The sequence below is a fragment of the Falco rusticolus genome, chromosome 10 (assembly GCF_015220075.1).
Source record: "Falco rusticolus isolate bFalRus1 chromosome 10, bFalRus1.pri, whole genome shotgun sequence".
NCBI classification, from domain to species: domain Eukaryota; kingdom Metazoa; phylum Chordata; class Aves; order Falconiformes; family Falconidae; genus Falco; species Falco rusticolus.
The window spans coordinates 22,808,031-22,833,593 of record NC_051196.1 but is presented as its reverse complement, the minus strand read 5'-3'; the positions used below and the strand labels follow the sequence as shown (position 1 = coordinate 22,833,593).

Sequence of the window (25,563 nt, the reverse complement as noted above, 5' to 3'; positions counted from 1 at the left end):
AGCCTGAAAGACAGATCGGCTAACAACAGAGCCTTGAAAGAGCCACCACACAGGCCTGCTCGTGCTCACTCATGACCAAGCACGACAGCCATAGCCTCATCTGAGCCACACAGGCAGCAGCAGCAGCGTGCCCAGCCCAGCACCGCAGCCATCCCCAGGACCAGGTACCCAACACCAGCCAGAGATCCCTGCTGCCTTCCCCAGCTCCCTGCTCCCAGGGACGCACTCACCTCTGTGCCATGCTGGAGCTCAAATTTGTAGAAGAAAGCCCAGGCATCCCCCAGGTCTGAATCTATTTTCACTGTTCGGTGGAACCATTCTCTGGCCTTGGTTATTTTACGCTCACTCCAGAACAGCCTGTTGAGAAAAGCAAAAGTGAGTCAACAGTCTCTTTTTAGAGGAACGTGCCAACCTGCAAGCACTCCCAACTTAGAGGCTCTACAGATATCTCAATTCTTTGCTCTCCCAAGGAGGAAACAGCACAGCTTTTGTGGGCACCTGCTGACTGACCTTCCCCTGGGAAGGAAAGAGATCCAAGAGGACCAAAAAGACCATCCACCACCTCCTCTTCACTCTCCCCTAGTGAAGCAGGTGAACTTGGTGCCAAGAAGACACGGACAACCCTGAGAGGCGGAAATATTACTCTCTGAGCCCAATCTTTGCTAACTCAATTGCTTAATTTTGCTGTTGCAGATTTGGTGTCTGAAGAGACAGGATCATATGCCCTCATCTCCTCCTCCTCCCATTTATTATTTCAAGTTGATTTTAGCCTCTAACAACTAAGTAACTTTGAAAAGGTGAAAATGGCCTGCAGGTTCCTAGAGCCACAGTTGTGTGCAGACACGCGTTCACATCCACAAAGCACAGTTTAGGGGAGCAGACCTAGCTTGTCAGCTCCACTTTACGAGGAAAGGTGAGCACGTAAGCTTCCACACTCAAATCTCATCCTGGCACCCAGCCTGGCTGCTGCCATTTCATAAAGGTACTCACGAATTCTGAAATCTCTCCCCAGTAATTAACCAGCTGAGTCAATAGACTCTTGGTTTCACTCCTTTGCAGTAAAGAGTTCATTTGAGCTAGTAAGGTCATTATCAGATCAGACAGCCATCCCTCATAAAGAGCTTAGCCAGTCATAAAATTATACAGCTTATGTGATTGTTTTTAAGCCCTATAATACTCTTGATTGTTCCGTGTTAAATAAACTGTGATTTAAAAGAGCGCGAACAATGATAGCAGAGGCTTAACACCTGCAAGTAGTGGCCATTTTCAGCAACATATTTAACAAAAGTTTTTCACAGATGTGTGACACGATGGTATTACTGTACCTACATGCAAGTCATGATGGGAGGTGGAAGCTGTTTGTGTTGGGATTAGCTGCTAAATTCTCTGAGGCTGCACCAGAAGGGGCCTGGAAGCAGTTCCCATCAAGCAAAAGTTAACATTTTTCTCACTTGCTGCTAATGCTGAACAAGTCAGCTGTCATTATCTGGCAGAACCCAGTGTTGCAGTCACTGGAGTGTATCCTACAGTTTTCTTTGGCTTATAAAAAAAAAAAAAAGAGTTGTGAAAGAATTGGGCAACTGTTCAGGCAAAATGCCTCCTGCATTAACCACTTCTGGTATTCACAAAGGAAGAAAAGTAAGTTTGTTCCAATCATGACTGCTGTAGAGCTGTTCGCACATCAGATCAGGAAGGATGTGGTGTAAGTCAATTCTAACAGCAGTTTTTCATCACTGGAAGCCTCACAACTTGATCTAGACAAGACAACAATTCCTAGTAGATTATCTTTGCATTTCAGGGAAGCAAACTACAGTATGAGTGGTAGTCTGCATTCCAGGAAGGGCCACAATTGAAGAAAACTGACATAATAGAAATTCAGGAGGGGAGAAGAACATGACAGCACAGAATCTAGCTCAGGATTAAAAAAAATCTGATAGAATCTAGGACAGAGAGAAAAGATGAAGAATACACAGCCACATAAAAACTGAAAAATAATCAGCCAAAATTGTCCTTATTTTTACATATACTTAAAACATCCTAAAAATCTTAAATAAGCCTGGTTCACCTGAAAGCACACCAAAAACCCTTTCAAGGGACAGAAAGCCAGCCATTTGAGTGCCAATACCCAGCCCTGGAAAGGAACTCTGTGTGAATGTATTGTCTGTGCTGCAGTCCCAGACCCACCAGAACAGCCTGAGGGCAGGTTGACATCCCCTGCTTTGAATCAAGCGAGATATTTGCACAGTTACTAGGAGACAGCTTGAGAGCTGTTACTTGCTTTGGGGCTTATTAGAGCTGCTGCAGCCAGAATCACATGGTCGTGCTTGAGCGCAGTGTTTCACCATGGATGCAGCCACACAGAGAAATGGGTATTATTACTCCATCAAGTGCAGGAACTCACTTGGCCACAGCCAACAGGACATGTGGGTCATGTTCACACTTCTTGAGAGCGTCCACACTCTTGGTCTTTCGTTGCGGTCGCGCTTCAAGGAAAATTGCTTCTGACCACAGGATTCCTTCATCAAGTCAAGCAGGAAGATTGTTTAGCGTTTTTTCTGAGATTAACCCTCCCCAACACAAGCAGTGCTACTGCCCCCACCCTGGTGGTCATCGGTATCCCAGCCTCATCCCAGATCATTCTTTCTGCATGGATAACTCATTCAGGGCTCTGAATTTTTAGCTACATGCTGGACCTTCAGTTCTGAACGCCCCTGTACCATAACCCTCCTGCAGCTTCAGTGCTCCCCACACTGCTGTGCGCTAACCCACTGCAAGCAATTGAACAAGGGAGGGCAAATCAGCCTTTCAAAAATGAAAGATAACCATTTGTCTGAATGGCAAAACTGCAGTGGCAGAAGTCCCAGAAGATGCAGAGTACACCATCTGGAAGCAGTTTCGAGGGTGCCAGAGAGCACCAGTCTTATTGATGCTGGCTCTCCACACATACGATCAAGGACAACATAGGTCCAGGAAAGCCAGGTTTAATCCCCAGCTCCTTTCACCGCTGAAAGCAAGGAAGGAAATATGCTCAGGGGAGCATGAAATCTTCTGTTTCTCATGTCAGCCAGCCACACCTGCTGATCACTTCAAAGTAAAGCCTGAAAACTTGTGTCTGCCAGGACTCTATCAAAGTGCTCTCACTTCCTATAAACTGCCCCACAGGAATATACACAAGCGTTGATGACTGCAGCGACAGATTGGAGCAGAACTCTCTTCTTGCTCTTTATATATAGGGTCAAACCACATTTTCAGGCCTGCTGAGGACACAACCACCACTACATTTCAGTTTTACTCTTCATGCTGCCTGTCTACATCAGTCATAAGCAAGCAGGAATCAATTCAGCAATCAATGGACTCAAGTCTCTAGTTTACATGACCGTAGGTGTCCAATAAGCTAATTTCTGCAGGCTTTTATTCTGGTTTGTAGAGCTTTAAGATAGAGTTGGAAGCGTTTTTATTTAAACAAAAACTGAGATCCTGCTGCCCATTTCCATAGCAACAGGAAGATTCTGTAAAAAAGCCTGTGGTGGCAAACACTCATTAAGCATTAGGTCATTCACAAAACAAAGTAGGACTTGGGTGGTATTGCTTTGTTGACCCACTCACATGGTGAGCAGCTTGCAATGAGTTTATCATGTCATAAAAGTCACTTATTTCCAATTACTTCACAGGGACTTAAAGCAGCCACCAACTGAACACCTTTCAAAACCTACCCTGAAGGCGAGCTAGAAAGGCTTGCCCTGCAGCAGACCACTAAGTTTTGTAGTTATGTGACACCTCTCCAAAGATGTCAACACATTTAAATAATTGTCTTCCTGCAATTCCGTCAAAAAATAGGGAAGCATTATGCACTTTCTCCTCCCATCCCAAGAGGGAAATGTTTCCACTGCTGGTTAGAACCAACTGACCTATCAGCCTATTATAAGATTTATCAGCCTTTTCTTAAATGAGTTTAAACAGTCAAAACCCAGGACTACATATTTATGGTACATGATCCCCTAATCATGACCATAACTGAATTTTGCTGCCAGCACAGGTTATTTAGCACACAGTTAGCAGTGCAACCAGCGTAGGCAAACCAACAAGAAGTCTCCTATAGCCAGCTGTACTCCAGTGAGACAGGGAAATACCCACTCTTTTCCCACTGAACTTCCTAACTACAAACACTCAAGAGTCTTTCTTCAATTTGAAACCTTAGCAGACTTCTACCAGTTTCAGCAAAAAGCCACCTGCATCCAAGATGCTTTCCCAGGAAACCTGGGAATAAACTGCGGACCACAGACCCAATAATATAGCGGGTACTGCAGCAAAATGGAACGAGCACCAACCTGTGACCTCTCTGGTGTGAGACAGCACAAAGCAACTGGGAATATTCACAAAGATCCTCAACAACGTTTGCAGAACAATGACTGACACCTCCCCAAAACTCAGTATTTTAAGACATGGCTAGAAAGGACATCTTGGAAAAAGATAGCGCTTTATCAGCTAGGCAAAACAACCATGTTTAAGATGGAAATGAGATCCAGCTCACCTGAATTGGGGCACTCTTGCAATGCCTTGGCCATCAAAGTATTTGCAATATTCTTTAGCCCAGCTCTGTACTCCAGTCGCACAGACTCCAACCTGTTAAGGAAGAAACTCAGTGATGATATTTATAACAACATACTCACTAGGCAGGAACAAACAGCAGGTCACATGAAGGTCACTAGAAATTGCAAACATCTGCTCATATTCTGAATACCTGTAGGTAACTGACATGTCAATCTTCTCCATCTGAAAATAAACATGACCTTTACTCTGTAATTTTCTATATATATTCTCTTTTATTCTATATCAAAAACAATCTGAGAAGGGACTATAACAGAGATGAAGAATCCTTGGGTTTTCATACTGTGTGCACTACAACTGTCAGTAAAGAAACAAGTCCCCAGCTCCTTAGAGTAGCTACATACTAGCCAGGATCACCAAAGCATTTCTGGTATTCAGAAGAAGTTGTTAGTCTAGAAGAAACTCTAGGATAGGCATGGTCATAAGTTCCAGGTTCAAATGGCTGAAGATGATGTAAAATAGCTGGCCTGAAGAATGCATGGGCTTTGTAGCCCAAATTCAGTTCATCTCCACACAACTCACCAGAGATCTGGATTCTTTGGATTCTTGAGGCGAGACTTTTCCAAGATGGCTCTTGCTCTAGTCAACTGTCCAACTTTCTCCTCCAGCCTGGAGAGCAAAAGCCACAGGGGGTATGGAATGGGGGCACTTCTTCAACTGTTTGGGAAAAAAAAAAAAAAAAAAAAGGACTATGGTGATACAAGATTTTTATTTTTATTTTTCCAAATCTACGTAACACCTACAGAAGAGAATTTCCCTCCCTGCATCCTCCTGGAGAGCTTAGAAAAAGAGAGACAAAGTTGATTACATTGCTCAAATTTCTGGTTAGTCTTACAGCACAGAACAGTACCAGAGTCAAGTTTCCCCTCTATCCAGAACAGCTGAGTACATCAACTATGACTGAGCTATGCCAGTAGCAAGAGAAAGAATACATCTCCTTTAATAATACACCTAAAATCTGTGTTTCATCTGGAGATGGAAAGCTCTTAGACACACCCAAACTACAGCAACAGAGTGCTCAGGGAACACACTGCCTTTGAAGGCCGGGAAGTCATTAGGATAGGACACTGGCAGAAACCTGCTTCCACATTACCTTCATGGCTGACGACTTTCAGAACCATTCCTACCCAAGGACACCAATTACCATTTAAAAGAGACACGAGTGCTCTGTAGACCATCTCCTTTTACAGTGTGTATCTAAAAGCTCGTTCAGAGGCTTTTCTCTCAAGAGTTCTGCTTTTAGTCTTTACAGGTCTGAGAGGATTATTGTGAAATGCCTTTTTTTTCCTACCAGTGAGGAGTCAAGCATACAGCAAACTCAAGCAAGCAAGAAAGTGAATTTTGCACATAGATACTGGGTAAAAAAAAAAAAATCTTATTTCAAGGTCCTAATTTTTTTCGTTTACTTATTGTTTTAACCAATGACAGAGGACAGAAATAATTTCTTCGGTTAGTTTAGGACACAGCCCTCCCCATTTTGATTCGAAGAGAGACATCTCTCCATGCCAGAAGCACAAAGCAAACTTGCAATAACATACAACTTACCCCTTGATTATAAGCCTCCCGTGCTTTCTCTACCAGCTCTTTTTGTTCTTCAATTTGTCCTTTCATCATCCACAGTTTGGGGAAGTCCTCATAGTGCTTCAGGGCTTCCTCACAAAGCTCCTGGGCTGCAGCAATGTTCCCAAGCACCCACTCTAACTTCACAGACTTCATGAAGACCTAAGAACAAACCAGAGCTGTTTAACACTAACAGCCATTGAAAGCCCATCAACACGGTGGGTTCCCACTTTCATACATTAGAATGTTATTGATTAGCTACAGTTTGAAATAAAATTGTAAAAAAAATAATATATAAATACCAGGGTTAAGTAACAGTGGAAACAGATAACAATGAGAAAGGTAAATGCAAATATTAAAGAAGCTGGAACAGCATGATCAACCTATATTTTATCAGTTAGCATAGAGTTGACATTTCTATATCATCTGTACAAAGAGCATAGCTTTAAGAGCAGAACCAATTAACAATTTGAGCCTGTTTCATCAGTACAACCTGACCTCCTTAGATCCAAGCTACCAAGACCACCTGTTCTTACCTATGGCTTCCAGTCGCAGCTGCTGTCCTGCTAATTACAAACCGGTACACACACTTTTCTGCCCCCACATGCCTTTCTTTTGGCTACAGATGGGAATGACAGCTACGAGATATAAATTATAGACTGAAGGTTGTTTCACTACTCTCTGATCCCCATCCTCCCCGTTCCCAAATTCTCCCCCTCCATGACTTCGCCAGGGAGCCACGAAGTCTGAGACCAGAGCTGGAGCCCCAGCTGCCAGCTGGAGAGAAGCTGCCTGACTGACGCAAGATGAAGAGGACAGTTTAAAAGATCTATGATGAAGCACAAATTGGCAGGGGGAGGCAGGGCAGGGAATGGACATGACAGGGGATGGAGACCAAACCAGTTTTTCTTTGGCTTGGACAAGTTAAAAATGGTTCAGTACAAACAGCTGAAAATCAGCAAAGTTTATCATACCAGATGTAACTCTAGAGATAAACACAAAGAGTGTAACTTTAAACAACAAACTCAACCAGAGCTCTCTTTAGCACAGCAACCCTAAGTGAGTCTTCTGCGAAAGTATTTTCTCTCTTTTTTCCAAGACATGCTTTTATGCAACATGAACATTATACAAACAGCTGTAAACTGGGAATTTCCTGACTTTTGCCATTTGTGTCATAAAAACTGAAACCCTTCACTTGATCCTAGCCTTTTTTTTCCCATCATGCCGTGATTTTGTGTCGCAATTTGCTGGAGAAGCGCTGCAGCAAAGCGGCCACATGCCTGCAAAAGGCAATGGCAGGGAGCCATGCGGTCAATCGCTAAGGCCGCAGAACTGAAGGAACTCCTCCTTCCGTCTCAGCTCCCCCGTGGCCAAGCGAGGTCTCAGCCTCTCCACCCTTCACACATCCTTACCCTTGCAGTGGGGGCACTGCTTCGAGCTTTTGCCAGCAGCCTCCTTGCTCTTTCATATTCATTGTTTTCTGACTCGAGCTTCACGGCAGCAAGCCAGATCTCCTCGCTGTTGGGGTTGGCCTGCAAGAACATAAAATGACAGACAAATGTATACAGTGAATCAACAGCAGATTTAATCCTTCGTTTGATCCAGATTAAAATTGAAATCAGAGCTTTGTCAATCCACAGTAGGATTTTTTTTCAGTTCAAGCTCCTCCCCATTTTCTTTGACCTTTGAAGTTTATAGAAATTCTCCAAAACAGATGCGCAACACAAAGATATATGCCAGTTTAGAAGTTGGATGCTTCTCAATTGTTGAAAAGCATTAATGCTTGATCTTCTGAACTTCCAGTTTAAATACCAAAAACATCATAGGGTCTGCCACAATGAGACCCTCATTATATTATCCCTGAGCAAAAAAAAAAAAAAAAAAGCTTGAATTCCCAACTGAGGTCTGTGAAAGCTCCTCCAGTAGAAGTCATTTCAGTGGCAACCATGTCAAGACATCTCCAGGACGGTAACAAAAAGCACCAAGCACCAAGAATTTAGGAAGTAAGTATCTTTCACCTTCCATCTCAGGACCTGCCATTTCTTTTGCTATCACTTAGCTTTCAAGCCTCGTTGCCATTAGAACTGTACCACTCTGCCCATCCTTTCAGCATCCAGCAGCCAAGTCCACTCATTTAGCCGGGGATTAGCTGGTTTGGTCCAAAACTAAGTAATGCAGTAACCCAATTAATTAGGGGTTTTTTTAGTCAGGAGATAGGTGACCCAAGACAAGCAGATTTTGATCCATGACTGCAGTTGGTGGGAGCCCTGGTAGCAAAATTAATGGTCCATGAACTCAGAAACTGGTGTGGTACTACTAAAAGAGTGGGAATACGCTCTTGCTTCCAGCCTGCTGCTATTTTACAGGAGAACATTTTGCCACAGAAGACAACCAAAGAACAGCGGAAGCCCTCATCATTTTGAAAGGCAGCAGGAATCAGGTATTGACAGAAAAAGCCTACTCTGTATTCTTTACCAGTTGTACTTAACACCGTCACACAAGCCTAACATACCCACCTGGAAAGCCAGGGCCAAAATGCTTCTGGCTGCTGGCACATCTCCCGCCAACCACTTTGATTTGGCTCCCATAAGCCAGAGCACTTCTGCTTTGGGACAGTGAGCAACAGCTCTCTGCAAAAGAGCCTCCAAGGATTCCCTGAGACAAGAAAGAGCAAGTTACAATCACCCGAAATAATGCCAAAGACGAGCTCTCACACACCATTTCCACTATCACTCAATGTTATAAATATCGTTGCAAAGTCCAACGTTGTAAACCTTGATAAGTTGTTTCATAACAAGGAAAGGGTGGGGTCTTTTTTCACAAGGGTTCTGAAATCAGCACTCCACAAACGGCTCATTGTTCAGACACCTTTCTTTGATAGCCTCTGCAGAAAGACCCTGTGCACAAACAGCTCATCTGTCTTGGAAAGAGTTGTTCTTCCTAAAAAACCTTAGTAGAAACTGAGACAGGAAGTTTTTCAGAATTGTTAGATGAAGCTGGCTTGATCTTACTGAAATTTTTTTCCTTCTCTGGAAAACACACTTTTCAGGCAGAACAAGGGGATTAAAAGCCAGCCACCACTGGGAAAAACAGGAGAAAAACATCAAAAATGAGACATACTTGTTAAAAAAAAACAAACCAGAAGGGGCTGAATGAGGCAGAACGCAGCATCTGCACTCACTTCCACACTGCAGTCTTGTTGGCTCCAATAAGTACGACTCCACGTGTTTAAGCGGTCTATTGCATTGTTTGCTTTATACTAAACTTTGGACAGAAAGTTTCAGACGTGTAAAGCTTTATGAATAAACTTTAAAAAAAAAAAAAAAAAAAAAAGAGGCCTGAGCTGTGACAGTATAACATTAATCTTAATTAAGAATGTGATACACATTCACAGTATATTCAATCAGAAAATGCCAGAGATGCTCAGCCAGCTGCAGCGATGAAGTAGTTCATCTATGAAAAATAAACACGTGCTGTATTTCTCGGTGATTTGTATTCCCAACTTTTTCTAGAAATGTCTTCACAAAGACAACTATCCCTACCTTGCCTACTCACAGCTATTTTTACCAAGTAATCCCTGCTGCCAAAAAACTTTTTATGACTTCATAAAAACAAAAGATGTTCAGACCACAACAATAACGAAGAAGGTCAGACCTGCAAACAATGCCAGCAAGTTTCCACCAGCTGAACTAACTCTGCACGTGCAACACACCGCTTCAGGGGTCATTGGCCTTTTCTTTCAAGGCCATCTAGCTTTCCTCCCTCCCCCATCTCTCACCTGGCAAGAAGGACGAAGCCCTTCACCCAAGGATTATGGAGCACACATACCTTGTTCCATGATTCTTTTCGAAGTATGCTGCTCGCAGCCACACGCTTTTCTTGCTCGGGAAAACTTGCAAGGCATAAGCATAAATTGCTCGGGCACACTCCAGAGCATTATGAGCCACACACTATGGAAAACCAGATCGGAACTAAGTCAGTTTAGAGTTGCATTGAAATCAAGTGCAAGAAAGAACTGCACATGCATAATTCAACACAGAACTCTCAATAATACATGCATTGGGGCATTATATATAACAGAACAGTTGCTATCAGCTTTTTAAAAGGAAGCAGGGAAGAACTTTTCGTGTGTACCTCTATCAGAGCGCAAGTACCACTGGCCTTTCAGTGGGACTGACACACACAGCTTGAAACATCACCAAGGCATTGTAAAGGCTCTCATGTTTGCACTTGGGGTTTTACAGGCAAAACTATAAGCGTCACAGCATATGCCCCCTACTGCTGTAAACCCAATTCAAGGCCAGTGAAGTGGACATTTCTCATGCTGAAATATAATTTAATTTTTAGTGCATGTTCAAACTACTCCCCTAAAGCAAAGAAAGCCTGGTAAAACTTTTACCCACTCCACTGTCCAGTCTTGAATTAACTCCTGAGCTACAATATTTATGCCTTTAAACTTAACTCCCAGTTCCTTTAACCAGACCTCAATCTCTGTTGATGTCACACACATACACAAAGAAAAAAAACACACCAAAACCAGCAAACTATCTATCATAGTAACATTTTGTTTAGTAAAAATTCAAATCTGAAAAAAGGTCTAAAATACAATAACCTCCTGAGAGGCAGATAGGCAAAATGCAAGCAGGTGTTGTGGGAATCACATCCACTTTCGCTGACAAAAAAAAGCATAATTTCCCAGGCTCCAGTTCAATTTCCCCTAATTAAAAAAAAAACCAAACCAAAAACAACAAACAACCACCATATAACAAAAGCCATCATCACAGCTGGACATACACTGTCTGCGTCTTCCATCCAGGTATGTTTCCGATCTTCTTCCTCAATCCCAATCCCAATCACAGCTCGCATGATTGCTTGGCATGTGGCCACACTTCCAGCTTTATCACATTCCTCGGCATCCTAGAAACAAGAGTAAAGCTCTGCTCATTTTGACAACTCAGCACATGAAGTTAGATCCTGCAACAGCAACTCCTCATGCACAGAGACACTGCGGGTCACTGCCGCATTGAAAGTATCTTATTACTCAAACATATCTTGACACTAACCAGTGAGCCTACACACACAAGGAAGGTACACAGAATCAATCAGGAGTTGGTTAAGAAACAGAGCATGTTAATTGCATCCACTGAAAAGGAGTAAGTGTGACAATGCATGACCTTTCCAGTGTGAAACATCTCCCCTTACAGCCCTACTGACCTGCCCTGGGCTGGGCCAGACAGAGACCTGGCCAATAAAAAAATGCAGAAGGTGAATAAAAAAAAATGCAGGTGAGAAGAAAGAATTGTAACATTAAAACTACTGACCTCCTTTCAGCTCTGAGTTGATTCTTAAGTCTCGATAAGGGCTAACCAATAACTGAATTGAAATGAATACACCCTCAGCCAGTGCTAAGGGAAAGGTGCAAAGGCGCTCTCACCAGAGCGTATGTGGAAAAGTGGAGTTTTCTAACATACAAAGCTTTCAGAAAGCCAAGCATGTCTTGCTTAAACTTGTTAAAGACCTCTGATCGGATAACAGAAATGGAATAGTTCTCTACTGAAAAGGAATTTGAGAAGACAACGATGCAGAGGCTGTGGTGGGGGGTGGGGTGGGTTTAAACAGAACTTGAAATTAACCTTTGTTTTACTGCTCTAAAGAAAATTATAGTTCTTTGAGATGTTAACAAGAATATCTGTTTAATACAAGTACTTTGTTCATTATCAATACTCTCTTAAGCAGTGTGTCAAGAAGATTTTGCTGCCTTGACCCACTAAGTGATTTTAGAAGTAAACTGGTTTAAAGACTTATGCTTAAACAAAGCACAGTACATATTCAGGAGGGAAAAGGTTCTTGTAACCTCAACATCAAGCCATTTAGATGGTCTTTGAAGTGTCCTACTAAATTCAAGAAACTCAAGCACCACAGCTTTTGAATGTGATCAAACCACTGGAAACCCCTACACATTTCTGCAACTTCTCTAGTACAAAACATCCAAAATATGGTGACCTGGGACGAACCTGCACAGAAGCTGCGTTTTGTAGATGTGAGTGTACAACACAGTTCCACGCGTCAGCTGTGACTACTTTGTACAGCCTCAGGACTACAAGCCAATACAGGGCTAACAGAGCATTTCCTGCCTGCTGCACATGCAGTATTTGTATTGACTTACAACGCTACCTGACAATGACTTCTTAGGCAAACAGATACCTTTTAAGCCAAGAGACACATGCAAAAAATCCTTCACTGAAGGCTTAAAGCCTCTGTCCTACTTAAGGCAGCATGTCTTCATCTTGAAGACAGTTATCTTCAAAGACAAAAGTGAACCAGATATTCCTCAGCTCATGCAAAGTTACCCCAGTGTATCACTTACGGCCTTGACTCTACTCAGCTGTTTAGTTTCACCTCTTGTATCTTCACCAGGATCTCCACTGATAAGCCTAGAGTAAAATTACTCTACCCTAAAATATCTACCATCAGCGGTCTTCAAAACAGAACCTGAAGAGTCCATCAGGGTCTCTAACCAAGATCAAGCAAATACCTGTATCCATTGCTCTCTGTTGATTTCCACACCGTTAGCCCTAAGAGATGTGATGGCTCTGTCAATGATTTTCTCCACCATCTGGGTGTTTCCATTGGCTTCCTCCAGTTTGGCAGCAGTAATCCAGATGTGACGATCTGTTGGAATATTCTCACGGGCTTTGTTAAGGACTTTACGAGCATTCTCGTAGGTCTCCAGTCTTGCCAGCGCAAGCCACAGCTGCAGGGCAACAAAAGATGCATTTCAGATTAGAACAAGGAGATGACAACGCCGCCCTATGGCAGTGTTGCCCCAAAGAGATAAGCAGCTTTATGTTGTTTGCTTCTGCTTGGCAACTGTCCTCAAGTAGTATAAGCAGGCTGCAGAATACCAACAGAGAAATAGAATAGAAATAGCCTACTACTGCCCTTAAAGCTTAACCCTAACCATCTCAAGATATGTCCGTTTGCTGGGCTCCTGCACTCACATTTTTCTGTTCACATCGCTTTTCAAACAGCTGAATAGAACACTCTGGCTCAGTGTTTTAGAAACGAGCAACTTTGGTTTAGATTCCCCAGGCTGTATCTGTGCTTGTTTTCACAATCATTGAGGCGCTAAACAGAACACGAACATGGCTAAGTGGCTACAACTGGCACAGCAGCACACCGGCATCACTAATGTAACAATTACACAGGAAAATGAGGCATATAATGACAACCAGATAATTAACTCTGGAGAAAAAAGGGCAGTCCACTACCCATCACACCCTTCTCACTGTGGCATAAAGTGTGTGGTACAACTCACACTGCACTCACCCGGCCTTTTGTCTTCAAAGCTCTACTGCCAACCTAAAGTGGTGTGTGGGGGGTTGCTTTATTTTACTTTTTGAAAACTTACTTCAACGCTTGTCGGACAGCACTCCACAGCCCGACTCAGCATGATCCTGGCATCCTCAGGTTCTTCTAACTCCACAGCTGCTTTCCACAAACGCACTGAATTTGGAACATGCTCAAGAGCTAGAGAGGCAAAACAATTATGTCAGTCATGACAAAGCAGTTTTCCAAAGAGAGCTGGATTTTTTAAAGAGGACGTAGTAAAGGTTTTGTCCTGCTACAGATGAAATTTCTTGAAAGAGAGAAGGGAGGGAACTATACTTATTATCCCTTCCCTCAACAAGAGAACTTAAAATCAGAAAATAAAAAACCTACTTAATCAAAAACAGGTTTGGAGAGCCAAGAGCTTTTTCCCTGTACAAGCTGTAATTGCATCCTCTTCAGTAAAACACCTAGCTGAACAAAGCCTCCAGTCTCAACAAATAAGCACAAGTAGGATCTTCAAATTGGATAGCCTAATCACACTGGGTCTCCCTTTATAAAAAAGGAGCATCTTCAACACTAATTAATACCACAACCTTGCCCCTTAGATGTTGAAACTCTCCCTTCACAATTGAGTTTTCCCATAGGCATCTCCTGACAGCTTAACAGACAGCTTCCCAAAAAGTTATTGGCCCGCTATGCAAAAATAAAACAGAACGATGCACAAAAGCTTAAAGGCATCGCTGACACTAGCACCCTAAGCCACTGAACCCAAAGTGTTTTTTCAGCAATCCACCATGGGCTCCACCCAATTAAGAGTCTAATTAAGCATCCTTAATCTTGTCCAAGAGTTAGCTGCTCCTGATAGAAACTGTATCCTCTGCAGACTGTCCTCCATGTGCTGTCTGAAACGTTAACATCTCAACAACTTTTCTCAGCCTGTCTCCTCATAACCTCCTATCTTGAAGATACATTGAGAAACTAAGGGAGGTTTCTTACTCTTTTGTCACTAAACTTACGCCACAGATGACTAGCATTAGCTGCACTGCAGTGTTAGTTTCACTGTTTCCATGGTGATTGTACACAAACGCACTATACTGAGAGAGGACTGAGCACATCCTTTGCCAATAAAGCAAGCATAATTGCAGGACCACAGAAACGGGTGGGAAGAGGGATCTAAATCTATTCAGAAACTTAGCTAGGCTGCTAGGCACAGCTGATCCTTTCAAAGGCAGAGGCACACCGCTGAGCCTCAACTTCAGAGCACATCCCAGTTCTACAGAAACACACACATTTACAGTGTGCACTGAGGATTCAGGCATTAACCGTTTCCCCTGGAGTCTGCAGCAGCAGATCTTTCTGAAGAATTTAAGTGAACAGCATCAGCCTGCAAGAGCTGAAAGTGTCACTCAGCAGGGCAGACCCTGTTTTCATAGATAAAGCATTCCGTTTTTACACCTCAAGATGTATTTTAAACACAGCTTACTGGCTCTCCAGTCAGAGAGGTTTTCAAAACTCCACAGGTTCTGCAGGACGTTAGGAATGCACACAGCCAAGAGATGAGAGACATTCTGAAAGACCACACTTCAGTGACATTACTTGACAGTCAGTCTTTTTTAATTTAGGAGAAATAATGGGTTAAACTGCCACTTATCTTAAGACTGGATGTACAAACAGCTTCAAGCACAGCATTACTAATGTTCCCCACATAGCAGAGGAGCACAGTGAAGCTATTAACAGGCAGAAATTGCAAAGAAAACCATAAATCACGTTCCATTCCACTAACAGCTTTGTATCAGAGGTAGGTGGCTCTAAAAACTGAAGCAAGATGTTCTTCTCTTCACAAACACCATGTTTAAAGCAAAACTCGGTACTTAATGTATAAGTCACCGCTTTCACACAAGATGCTCTCCTGCCTGAGCTGGACTCAGAAATCTATTTCTGCTCATGTGAAAATGTTTTTCTGTTCAGCATCTATTATTGTTCTTGAGAAGGACAAACAGTGTCACAGGAGCCACACTTCACATCATGCTGCACTGCTTAGCCAATACACATTAAAACAACTACTGAATAGTTAATGTCTGAACTTCTACAGCTTCAAACCCAGGAACCTTTTTAAGTGCCTTTCATCCATATGCAGTAAGAGGTCATTTCACCAGAGATGTGCAATTTTACACGCAATAGTAAGAGGCAGAAGGCAATTGACTTCCTTTGAAGCCAAGCCATTCAATACTGTAGACTGCTTCACAATGATTTAGTAAACATATTAAATCCAGACCCTTTTCACTGTCTAGCTTAAAGTCAGGACACATAATTGGTAGAATTCAAAAGTCATGAAACATCTAATCTCTACCGATACAGGCACAGTAAATTCAAGTAATAAAAGAATTAATACTATAAACAAGTGAGGAAGAACTGGGTTCAGAACAACACAACAAACTGCTGTAAGAGATCGTTTGGAAAAAGACAGTAATTCCACAAAAGAGGAAAATCTCCAAGTCCAACACAACAGAGGGTGCAAGGATTTAGATGAGCAACACAGAAAATAGCTGTTTGTTAAGAACACAGAACTCGCTACACTAAAGCAAACCCCAATGCCCACCAGGCTCAATGATATGAGAACCCCAAGGTCTCTAAAGCTCCTCCATCAGGCATCACTGTGCTCTCTAACGGGTTACAGACAAGCTGGAACTCAAAGTCCAGTATCTTTGCCAAAATGTATCACAAGCTGACAGTTAAAACACCCTTCTCTCCTTAGAGCATAATTTTTTAATTGCTTTCATCTACCTATCTAACTTCGATCGAGTTGGAATTGGTTTTGGTAAGTGAAAGGTCATTTTGCAATGACTCGGTAACAGCAGCTTTCTGCCAAAGGATGTTTTAAAACACTTCAACAGCTCTAGCCTTTGACTCAACAGCAGCAAGTTCCATCATTAAGGCACACATTATTACAACCGTATTTTCACCAAGGAAGCAAAAAAAAAGCCAACCACTTAAACTTATGGACATATCTTGAACAAAGCAATATAGAGGGAGACTCAGACTTGCTCCCTGACCCTGCAGAAACTCTCACCTTTCCTAAGGACACGTTTCTTTGCACGGATATCTGTCTCCAGCTCTGCTGCTCTTATATAGATTCGGACAGATTGTGGAAGGTGGCGGACAGCTTGGGCCACAACAGCCTTGGCTGTATCCCCAGGCTGAAGCCGAGCAGCTTCTAACCAAACATCTTCACTCTGTTAGAAAAAAGAAAAAAATCTTCCTTTACATCAAAACAAGAATTTAAAATCGGAGCTTCTAGCTAAATATGTGTTCTTTTAAGACTGCAGGCAGTGAAGCTGTATCAGATATAGCCTGATAAAGGCTTAACAGAGAGATGACGCTGCTCGTAACCACCACCTTTTCCTGCCATCCTGCAAGGATCAGCAGGGAAGCAAAGCAATTCTGACCTTGGGGCACATCTCCGTTCCTTTCATGATGAGATTTCGAGCCACTTGCAGTTTGCCAGTGACCTCCTCCAGTCGGGCTGATGCTATCCAGGCTGGCGGATGATGAGGATTGGTCTCTCGTACAGATTTCAGGAGCAAACGAGCTTTCTTGATATCACTAAAGGAGAAGACAAGACAAGCAGGAAATTTTTCAGCATGCTAGCAAACAGTTCTCCTGAATCATTGTTTTATAGGCAGTTCCTCACAGCCGCACTCAGATGCACAGTAACTGCGACTTCCAATACTTCCACACTGGTGACGCAAATCACATACTACCAAAAAAAGCTTACAAACATACCCTAACACAGCGAGATGATGGCAAAAAACCACCAAAGTACTGAAGTAAGATTCTTAGAAATTATAGCTGGGCGCTTGCAGGTGGAAGCTGATAAGCACAAGCACTGATTTAAGTCAAGCATGAGCACCAACATTTGCACCTATCACTTTGCCTTAAATGGCAATTCTTTATGAAACAGGTGCCAAACTTCAGGTTAAAGAGCTTTCCAAAGGTCATCAATCAAGCCTAAATTAGCAGTACACAGGTACAATTAAGCAGGTTACCTCCTGGCTGGCAGACAGTCACACACTGCCATCACTCTGGCATGTTAGTGCAAGGATAGAACAGAAACAATCCCCACAGCTGATGCATTCAGGTCAGATGCTAAATAGATCCGTGCAGAGACTATACCAGAACTCATGTTAAAAGGATTCATCCTGAAAAATTCACCTTGCATCTCTTACAAATTAAATGCTAGCTGAAAGCCACCCGCTCAGACAGATTTCCATTTATATGCAGGATCACAGCCATTACTAAGAGGATAAATCAGTTAATCCTTCTTAAACTTACTTGATATCTCCTCCATGTGTGGGAATCATCGAATTCAAGTCTGTCAAGTATCCTTTCGGGTCCACTACAGTCTGGCCACTCACAGAGTCGGACACCTGGGAAAGACAAGTCAGCCCTACTGAAATTACCATCCCCAGCCCCACAGTCTGCCTGTGTGCACTGAAGACTGGAAAAGACACTGCAGCTGTACAAGAAACCTAGACATCCATCTGTTATCAAAACCAAGGAAGGAGGAAACAAAGCCTTGCTTATTAGCTTTTTTCTGCTTCTAAAATACATGATATTAATAATTCAGTACCACTGAAAACCCAGAGAACAATCAGCTTGGCTTTCAGTCACCAAAAGGTCTTGCAGCCTTGCCAGCTAAAGCCCATCTTTTTAGCTGAAACCAGATTTAGATGAGAAAAATCAATGAAACAGAAGTCAACAACAATTTAAGAGTAGTATTTTTCAGCATTTTGTCCTGCATCTCTACACAGGATAGAAGAGGTGCTTTCTCTGGTAAAACTACCAGTGCTGTTTGCCTGAAGTCCACCTCTGGTATAACATGGCAGTCTGTTCTCCCGTAATGACCAAGACTTCCAGGGACACACTGATTTCTCCGGAAATTCTATTAGTGCAAAGGGCATAAGATTTGGGGAGGAGTACAAAGTTATTTCACAGCTGAGCTGTTTCTTCTAGCAGCCAAGAGAACTAAAGATTTTCTAAACCCAGGTTTTAAACAGCAGCACACGACCAACCCCAGTTATACCTGTGACAGACCCTGTCTTCCCACATCCTTACCTGGCTTAGCCTCATATCCATCAAGGTGTTCCTGGCTTGGCCAATCTTCCTCATATCCAATTCACCCGTCCCAGGTGTCATTAAGCCTGGTGTCATTCCTCCTGGGTATGGAGTATTCAAGCCCCCTGGATATGGAGTATTCAATCCACCAAATTGCTAAAAACAAGAGCAAGAGAAACACATTCCTAAAACCTCTTCTGAGAGCTCAGAAATAATTCAGGCTGTTGGCTGACCTGCTCTTCTCTCGTGGCTACAGGACAGAGATGCTAAAACCCCCCTAGATGCTTCTGAAACAGTGGCTTCCCTGAATCACAACACATTACTCATACAGGTTTTGCAAACCTGGGGGTAATTACTCAAGTTAGTAAGTCAAAAACTTGAGCACAAGCACCTAAACCTACCACATTTAAACAAGAGTATCTACAAACAAGTCCCATGGATGTCTGGTGCCCACTTCAGGGCCACTCAGTTTCTCCTATAACTCTATGACTATAGCAGCCTCAAGTCATGTAGCAACAAGATAAATTACTGAATTTTCAGTTGAGTGTAAGGCAAATTATTTTTAATGCAACTGCTCCAGGGTTGAACCAACAATTAGGTAAAACAACTTTATTTTCTCTTCTGTTTTTGCAAAATGTTGTTATAACAGAAACTGATGTTGGTTGCACTCACCAACACTCATTATCACCATTCTACAGCCAGAAAAAAGGAAAAGAAACACATTCTTCCATTTCTAACACGAGAACCAGGCTCTGCCTGCCTATCCTCAAGTTTTCTCTGGCAATGGGTGTGCATTGAAAGACTCCAGCAGCACAGGACTTTAACATCCAGTCATTCCTTTGACAGACACGTGAACGACACCAAGTTTTTCAGCCAAGTATCTCTTTTTCCAAATCCCACTTATGACTGCACTGTTTACCCTCCATCTCTAACCATAAAGTACGGATCACATCTCCATCGGCTTTGCTTTTGTACTCACTGTCTGGCGTGGGTCCACAGAAGTGTGATTCTCCCCTGACTGTAAATGCTTTGCAAAAAAGCTGTCGGGTACAGGAGTCAGCTTCTCATAACGGGGGTTCCTCTGACGCTTGTTCCTGGCATCACCAACTTCTGGAATACTCAGCCACTCTTCTTCTGTGACCTCTGCTAGCTTCCGCTATTCAAACAGAAGTTGTCATCGTTATTTGCTGTAGAAATTTTTTTCTTCTTAATTGCTCTAATTCCTTCCCCCTTGAAAGATTTAAAGATCAAGTAAACACTTAAAGATCAAAGGTCATACATTTTTTTCTAATCCAATGCACAAAAGAATTAGACACATTTAATTAGAATTGGGTTTTAGTCCAGACTGAGATTCCAAATCAATTTTGTTATTAAGTTCAGTGCTGCAAATATTCAGATTAATCTCAGTGCCTGCAGCACTGAGTGGTTTATTACTAATCACTAGACAATACATTTTATTCAAAAGCAGATTTAGGGTCCAAAGATCCTGCTCAGCTACGACTCCAATGCCAACAAGTTATCAGTCCCTCAAAGACTGAAGCGTAGCACCTTCTCAAGAACTGATGTGAAATCACAATAAAGCACAAAACAAAAGCCTAGTATCAAAATTTGCATGAATTTCACTACCTTGTGTATCCACAAGAAAAGTGCTCAACAGGCAGAATCCCTGTGCTCTCCCACATCCCTACAAAGTAGCTTCTAAACACCCACTTCCACCAACCAAGTGCCGCTCTGAATGCCGCCATCAGTAGAGGAAATATTGCTTTATCACTTACTGCAGATTAAAAAGCTGCTGTATCACTTACTTTAAATCAACAATACCAGTTATACTGTCTGTAACTGTGCAGCTGTAACAGACTGGAAATTATTGTACTGTAGTACTTCAGAAAGCTTCAAACCAAGAAGAGGTTCTGCACCACTAGCTGCCAGCTTCATATCCATTTACTTCTTTTTCCAACAGAAAGTAATTCTACTTTGGAGAATAACAAAGTACTTCTTTGCTAACACACAAAATCTGAGCAAAGGAATGCAGAATATACATCCACCTCTAATATGTCACAAAGCTAGAGTCACATTTCAGACATTTTTTCCTTACTTTCAAGTCCGAGAACTGCTGCTGAATTTTGGGTCGTTCCATACGGTATTTTTCTATTTCCTCTTTTTCTCGTTGTTCCCTTAGGAAAAGGAGTACTGAGGTTATGCTCAAAGTAACACTCGGCAAGTCTTTAAAACAAAGTGTTGATATTACAGAAAAATATGTCTGATCAGAGCTAAGGCATATGAAAAAAAGCATTTGTTCCAAGCCTAGGTTATCAACATTATGACAGAGATGTCTTACCAAATAAGACAGCATTATAGAGTTCTAGTGGGTTTGCATGGCAAGGGTTTGGTAGAGGGGAGGGCTACAGGGGTGGCTTCTGTGAGAAGCTGCTAGAAGCTTCCCCTGTGTGTGACGGACAGGCTCCCAGACAGACCCGCCATTGGCCAAGGCCAAGCTCATCAGCGACAGCAGCAGGGCCTCCGTGACAACGTATTTAAGAAGGGGGGAGGGGGGGAAATGTCTGTGCAACAACTGCAGCTGGAGAGAGGAGTGAGAGTATGTGAGAGAACTCTGCAGACACCCAGGGCAGGGCAGCAGGAGGCAGCAGGGGCTCCAGGGCAGAGATTCCCCGGCAGCCCATGATGAAGCCCACGGCGAGGCAGGCTGTGGCCCCCAGCCCATGGAGCCCATGGGAGAGCAGATCCCCCACCGCAGCCCACAGAGGCCCCCACACTGGTGGTGCAAGGGGTGCCCGACAGAGGCTGCGAGCCCACAGGAAGCCCATGTTGGAGCAGCTCCTGGCAGGACCTGTGGCTCTGTGGAGAGAGAAGCCCAGGCTGGAGGAGGTTTGCTGGCAGAATCTGTGGCCCTGCAGGGGACCCAGGCTGGAGCAGGCTGTTCCTGAAGGATGGCACCCATGGAAGGTAACAGAGTTGGAACAGTTCATGAGGAACTGCAGCCTGTGGAAAGGACTCATCTTGGAGAAGTTCATGGAGAACTATATCCCATGGGAGGGACCCCAAACTGGAGCAGGGGAAGAGTGTGAGGAGGAAGGAGCAGCAGAAATCACATGTGATGAACTGACCGTAGCCCCCATTCCCTGTTCCCTTGTGCCATTCAAGGGGAGGAAGCAGAGAAAATTCAGGAATGAAGTTGAGCCTGGGAAGAAGTGAGGGGTTAGGGGAAGAATTATTTTTTTTCAAGTTTTGCTTTTAGTTCTCATTATTCTAGTCTGATTTGGCTGGTGATAAATTAAACTAATTTCCCTAAGTCAAGTCAGTTTTGCCCATAACAGTAATTGCTGAGAGATCCCCCTGTCCTTACCTCGACCCATGAGCCTCCCCTGTCTAGTTGAAGAGGAGAGTGACAGAGCAGCTTTGGTGGGCACCTGGCATCCAGCCAGCATCAAACCACCACAACAGTGCAAAAACAGATGTCTCCAACCAAGTGAACTTCAGTCTTTAATCTCCTCTTACCTGTAGACCAGGTTAAGCAGTTTAACAAGTTCGCTAACACCTGTTTATAAGACACCTGCATTACATGACTCTCCTAACAATTCCAATTGTATGGAATCATTAGAAAATTTCCAGTGTGCTGTGCAGTATGTGATGGGTCAAAACCAGCCACTCAGCATCTCCCCACATCACCTTAATGAACTACAGTAAAGCAATTAAATCACACCAACTTTCAGATCAAATTGTGCAAAATACCCGTCATCCTCAAAACTTGGAGCCACAGGATCAAAGGTATGGTATTAAACTGTGAACCCTTCTGAAAATGCACCCAGTAGACAAGGACAAAATCTGAACTGGAAAATGGAAGAGGTAGAGGAAAACTAAAACATGAACTAACCAGAGAACACCCTATGCTGGTGTAATTGATCCTACCTTCTTTCTTTTCTGCGTTCATCCATCCTCTTATCCAAAGCTGCATAAATAGCATCTGCTTCCTCATCATCTTTTTCATAGGGACCACTTGAGAACAGGCTCCCAGCATACCCATTGAACTAAGAATTTGGAGAAAGGGAAAAAAAAAAAAAAAGGGAAAAAAAAAGAGCAGTACCCTCAGTTGAAAGCTCCAGTTATGTTCCCGCTACAGCCAGCAGCCACTCAGAACAATGAAAATGCACAAGCAGGCTATTTCTAACAACACTGCATCAGACTAACACAGCCCTAAATACAAGCAGCTTTCTTCTACCACCCCTAGTATTTATTCTCCCACGCCATTTCAAAAGCAAAACTACTTCAAAATTACTTCTATGAAGCAACAAATGGGATCCCAGTATAGAAACACCATTTTCTTCCATTAACACTTTTTTTAAACTACTGAAAGCAAACAAAAAGCATAGCACAACATTTATCTAACCAAAGTGGGATTTAAACACACTATGCAGACCACATAAAGACAAATATATGTCAAAGCACAAGAGCTTAGATTTCATTTATGCAGAATAAAAAAAATACATCCCCCAAAGTACTCAAACTAATATTTAATTTATGGATGTCTTCCCAAGACTTTCAGGGATCCATACAGATAATCAAACCACAATAAGCAGACCAATCCCACAACAAAAATCTGCAAGCACTACGCCATAATGTATAGCGTGGTCTCAATAAAAATAAGTAAAAACAAAGAGCTTCTAGCAAACTATAGGAAATTCTGGTCTTGAAACCTCAGCTAATAGAGGGTTTCACAACAAGAGAGCAGGGAGCTAAGAACTCCTCTTCCACTTAGGAAAAACATCTCCAGGATGATGAAAAACTCATCACCTCATCATAATTGGTGTCGTTCAAATCTTCATCGTCATCATCAGCCGTCTGATTCTTTTTCATTTGATCCCCAACAGTCCTCTTCCCTGGTGGAGCATGGCGATCATCCACGGGGTCGTTGGCATCACGTGCAGGGCCAATATCAGAGCGGGTGGTAAAACCTGTGGCTCTGTGTTGGTAGACCAGTAGCAGCTATTTAGCACACAGCAACCCCACTGTTTGTTACACAGATGGTCTGTCAAAATTCTTACTTACAACAGACAACAAAAATCCCCAATCTTCTGTGAGAAAAGCATCAGCCAGATCCCATCCCTAACATTCATAAAGCCTGGGTGAAAAAAACCTTTCTTTTTCTAGGAAGAACTTTATCTACAAAGACTATAATCACCCAGCTCACTGCTCTACCATCCATCTTACAGCAAGATGTGCCTTCTCTTCTAAGCGGTGCCTCTCAGTCACGGTAAGGAGCTGACCCCGCAGGCTGTAAGGCACGGCAGGCTGGGGATCTGGCGTGTCAGTACCCCACGGTCGGGTGCCCAACACTCCCCAGGGCCCGGCCGGTAGGACCACCCCAACCTAAGGGCATGAATGCCCCAGTGCAGGAAAAACACAACTCACACCCTGCAAAGGGCAACTGCTGGTGCCCACCCACCACCAAAACCTGCCTCTCGCCGTTCCAGCACAAACGCCCCCAGATTTAACGATCTTTCAGAGAGCCCCGTGTACACACACGCTTCCCAGATGAGGAGGCACACAGCCCTTCCCAGCCGGCGGCGTCCCGAGCACCCAGGAACTCGTGCCCGGTGCGCACTGACACACGCACCCGCCCACCCAAAGAGCGGCCGGGAGCCGCCCCACAGAGATAACCCCCGACCGGGGCCCGCGGCCTGCCCCGAGGGGGTGATGCGCACCGGCCAGGCAGGCGGCGGCGCCCGACGCGGGGGGGGGCGGGCGGCCCGGGGGAAGGCCGAGGCCGGGGGCCCGGGGGAAGGCCGAGGCCGGGGGCCCGGGGGAAGGCCGAGGCCGGGGGCCCGGGGGAAGGCCGAGGCCGGGCCCGCGCAGGCCTGGGGGAGCCGAGCGGCGCCTCACCCGCGGCCCAGCCCCGGCACGTAGCCCAGGGGCGCGGGCATGCCCAGGAACGGCTTCTTCTTCTTGTTCATGGCGGCGGCAGCGAGACGAGGCCGGGCCGGGCCGGGGCGACGGAACGCAACTAGGGAGCTGCGGTGGCGACGGTGCGGGGGCAGGGCAATGCAGCGGGGCGGGGCTACCGTGGCGGACAGCGCGGCACTTCCGCCCCGCGGGGAGTAGAGCGCCCCCTGGCGCCGCGGCGGGCCCAGGCGGGAAGGAGGGGGCGATGCGCGGGCAGGCCCGCCGGGACGCACGAGCAGCGCGCGCGGGGGGCACGCTCCCGTGCCCCGCGTGCGCGCCGCGTGCCTCCGTGCTCGTGGGCACGTGCTTGCGTGCACGTACCCCGTGCATCTGCACGCATGCCCGTGTGCATTTGTGAGCACATGGCAAGCATCGCACACCCACACCTTGCACACACACACATTGCATGCATTGCACACACACATTGCACGCATCACATGGACACATCTCGCAGCCACATGCACACATTGCACGCTCACACTGCACACACACTGCACTCATTGCATCGACACGTTGCATGCATGCATTGCATGCACGCACACATGCACACTTTGCACACATCGCGTTACACACCCACATGCACACACTGCACGTATTGCATGGGCAAATTGCATGCATATATGCATGCATTACACACCAGACACATGCAAACATTGCATGTGAACACGTTACACATGCACATGGCACACCCACCCACACTGCACGCCTGCACACACACATGCATCCCTCCCCGGGTGACACGCGCCTCGCCCCCCATGCCTGCTGCTGGCACCAGCCCCAGCATCCCACGCAGGTGCAGCCTACATACATGTGGGCACACACACATGTGTGAGCACTCTTGCCCCACCCCCTCCCTCATTTCCCGCCAACAGCCCCCCCCAGAACCTGTGTGGGCACCCAGCACCCAGGGGACACCCAGCCCCGGGGGTCTCTCCCCCCAGCTTTGCCACATGGCAGCAGGCAGGACAGCCACGCCGAGGGGCTGCAGCA

The 25,563-nt window shown here is 44.5% G+C and overlaps 1 protein-coding gene across 1 annotated transcript in view; it reads right to left on the bottom strand.

The window, feature by feature from the left end:
- Nucleotides 1-24,693, bottom strand: part of PRPF6 (pre-mRNA processing factor 6) — a 28,034-nt gene extending 3,341 nt beyond the window's left edge. The window contains 21 exon segments of the mRNA XM_037402425.1: nt 231-357; nt 2,402-2,516; nt 4,532-4,623; nt 5,131-5,240; nt 5,242-5,265; nt 6,154-6,330; nt 7,581-7,700; nt 8,685-8,823; nt 9,997-10,118; nt 10,963-11,085; nt 12,704-12,922; nt 13,580-13,698; nt 16,571-16,733; nt 16,947-17,103; nt 17,833-17,927; nt 18,616-18,771; nt 19,595-19,771; nt 20,711-20,789; nt 22,543-22,661; nt 23,425-23,593; nt 24,514-24,693. Coding sequence (XP_037258322.1) covers nt 231-357; nt 2,402-2,516; nt 4,532-4,623; nt 5,131-5,240; nt 5,242-5,265; nt 6,154-6,330; nt 7,581-7,700; nt 8,685-8,823; nt 9,997-10,118; nt 10,963-11,085; nt 12,704-12,922; nt 13,580-13,698; nt 16,571-16,733; nt 16,947-17,103; nt 17,833-17,927; nt 18,616-18,771; nt 19,595-19,771; nt 20,711-20,789; nt 22,543-22,661; nt 23,425-23,593; nt 24,514-24,584 — 2,673 coding nt within the window. The 5' untranslated portion in view covers nt 24,585-24,693.
- Between the last annotated feature and the right edge of the window lie 870 nt (nt 24,694-25,563).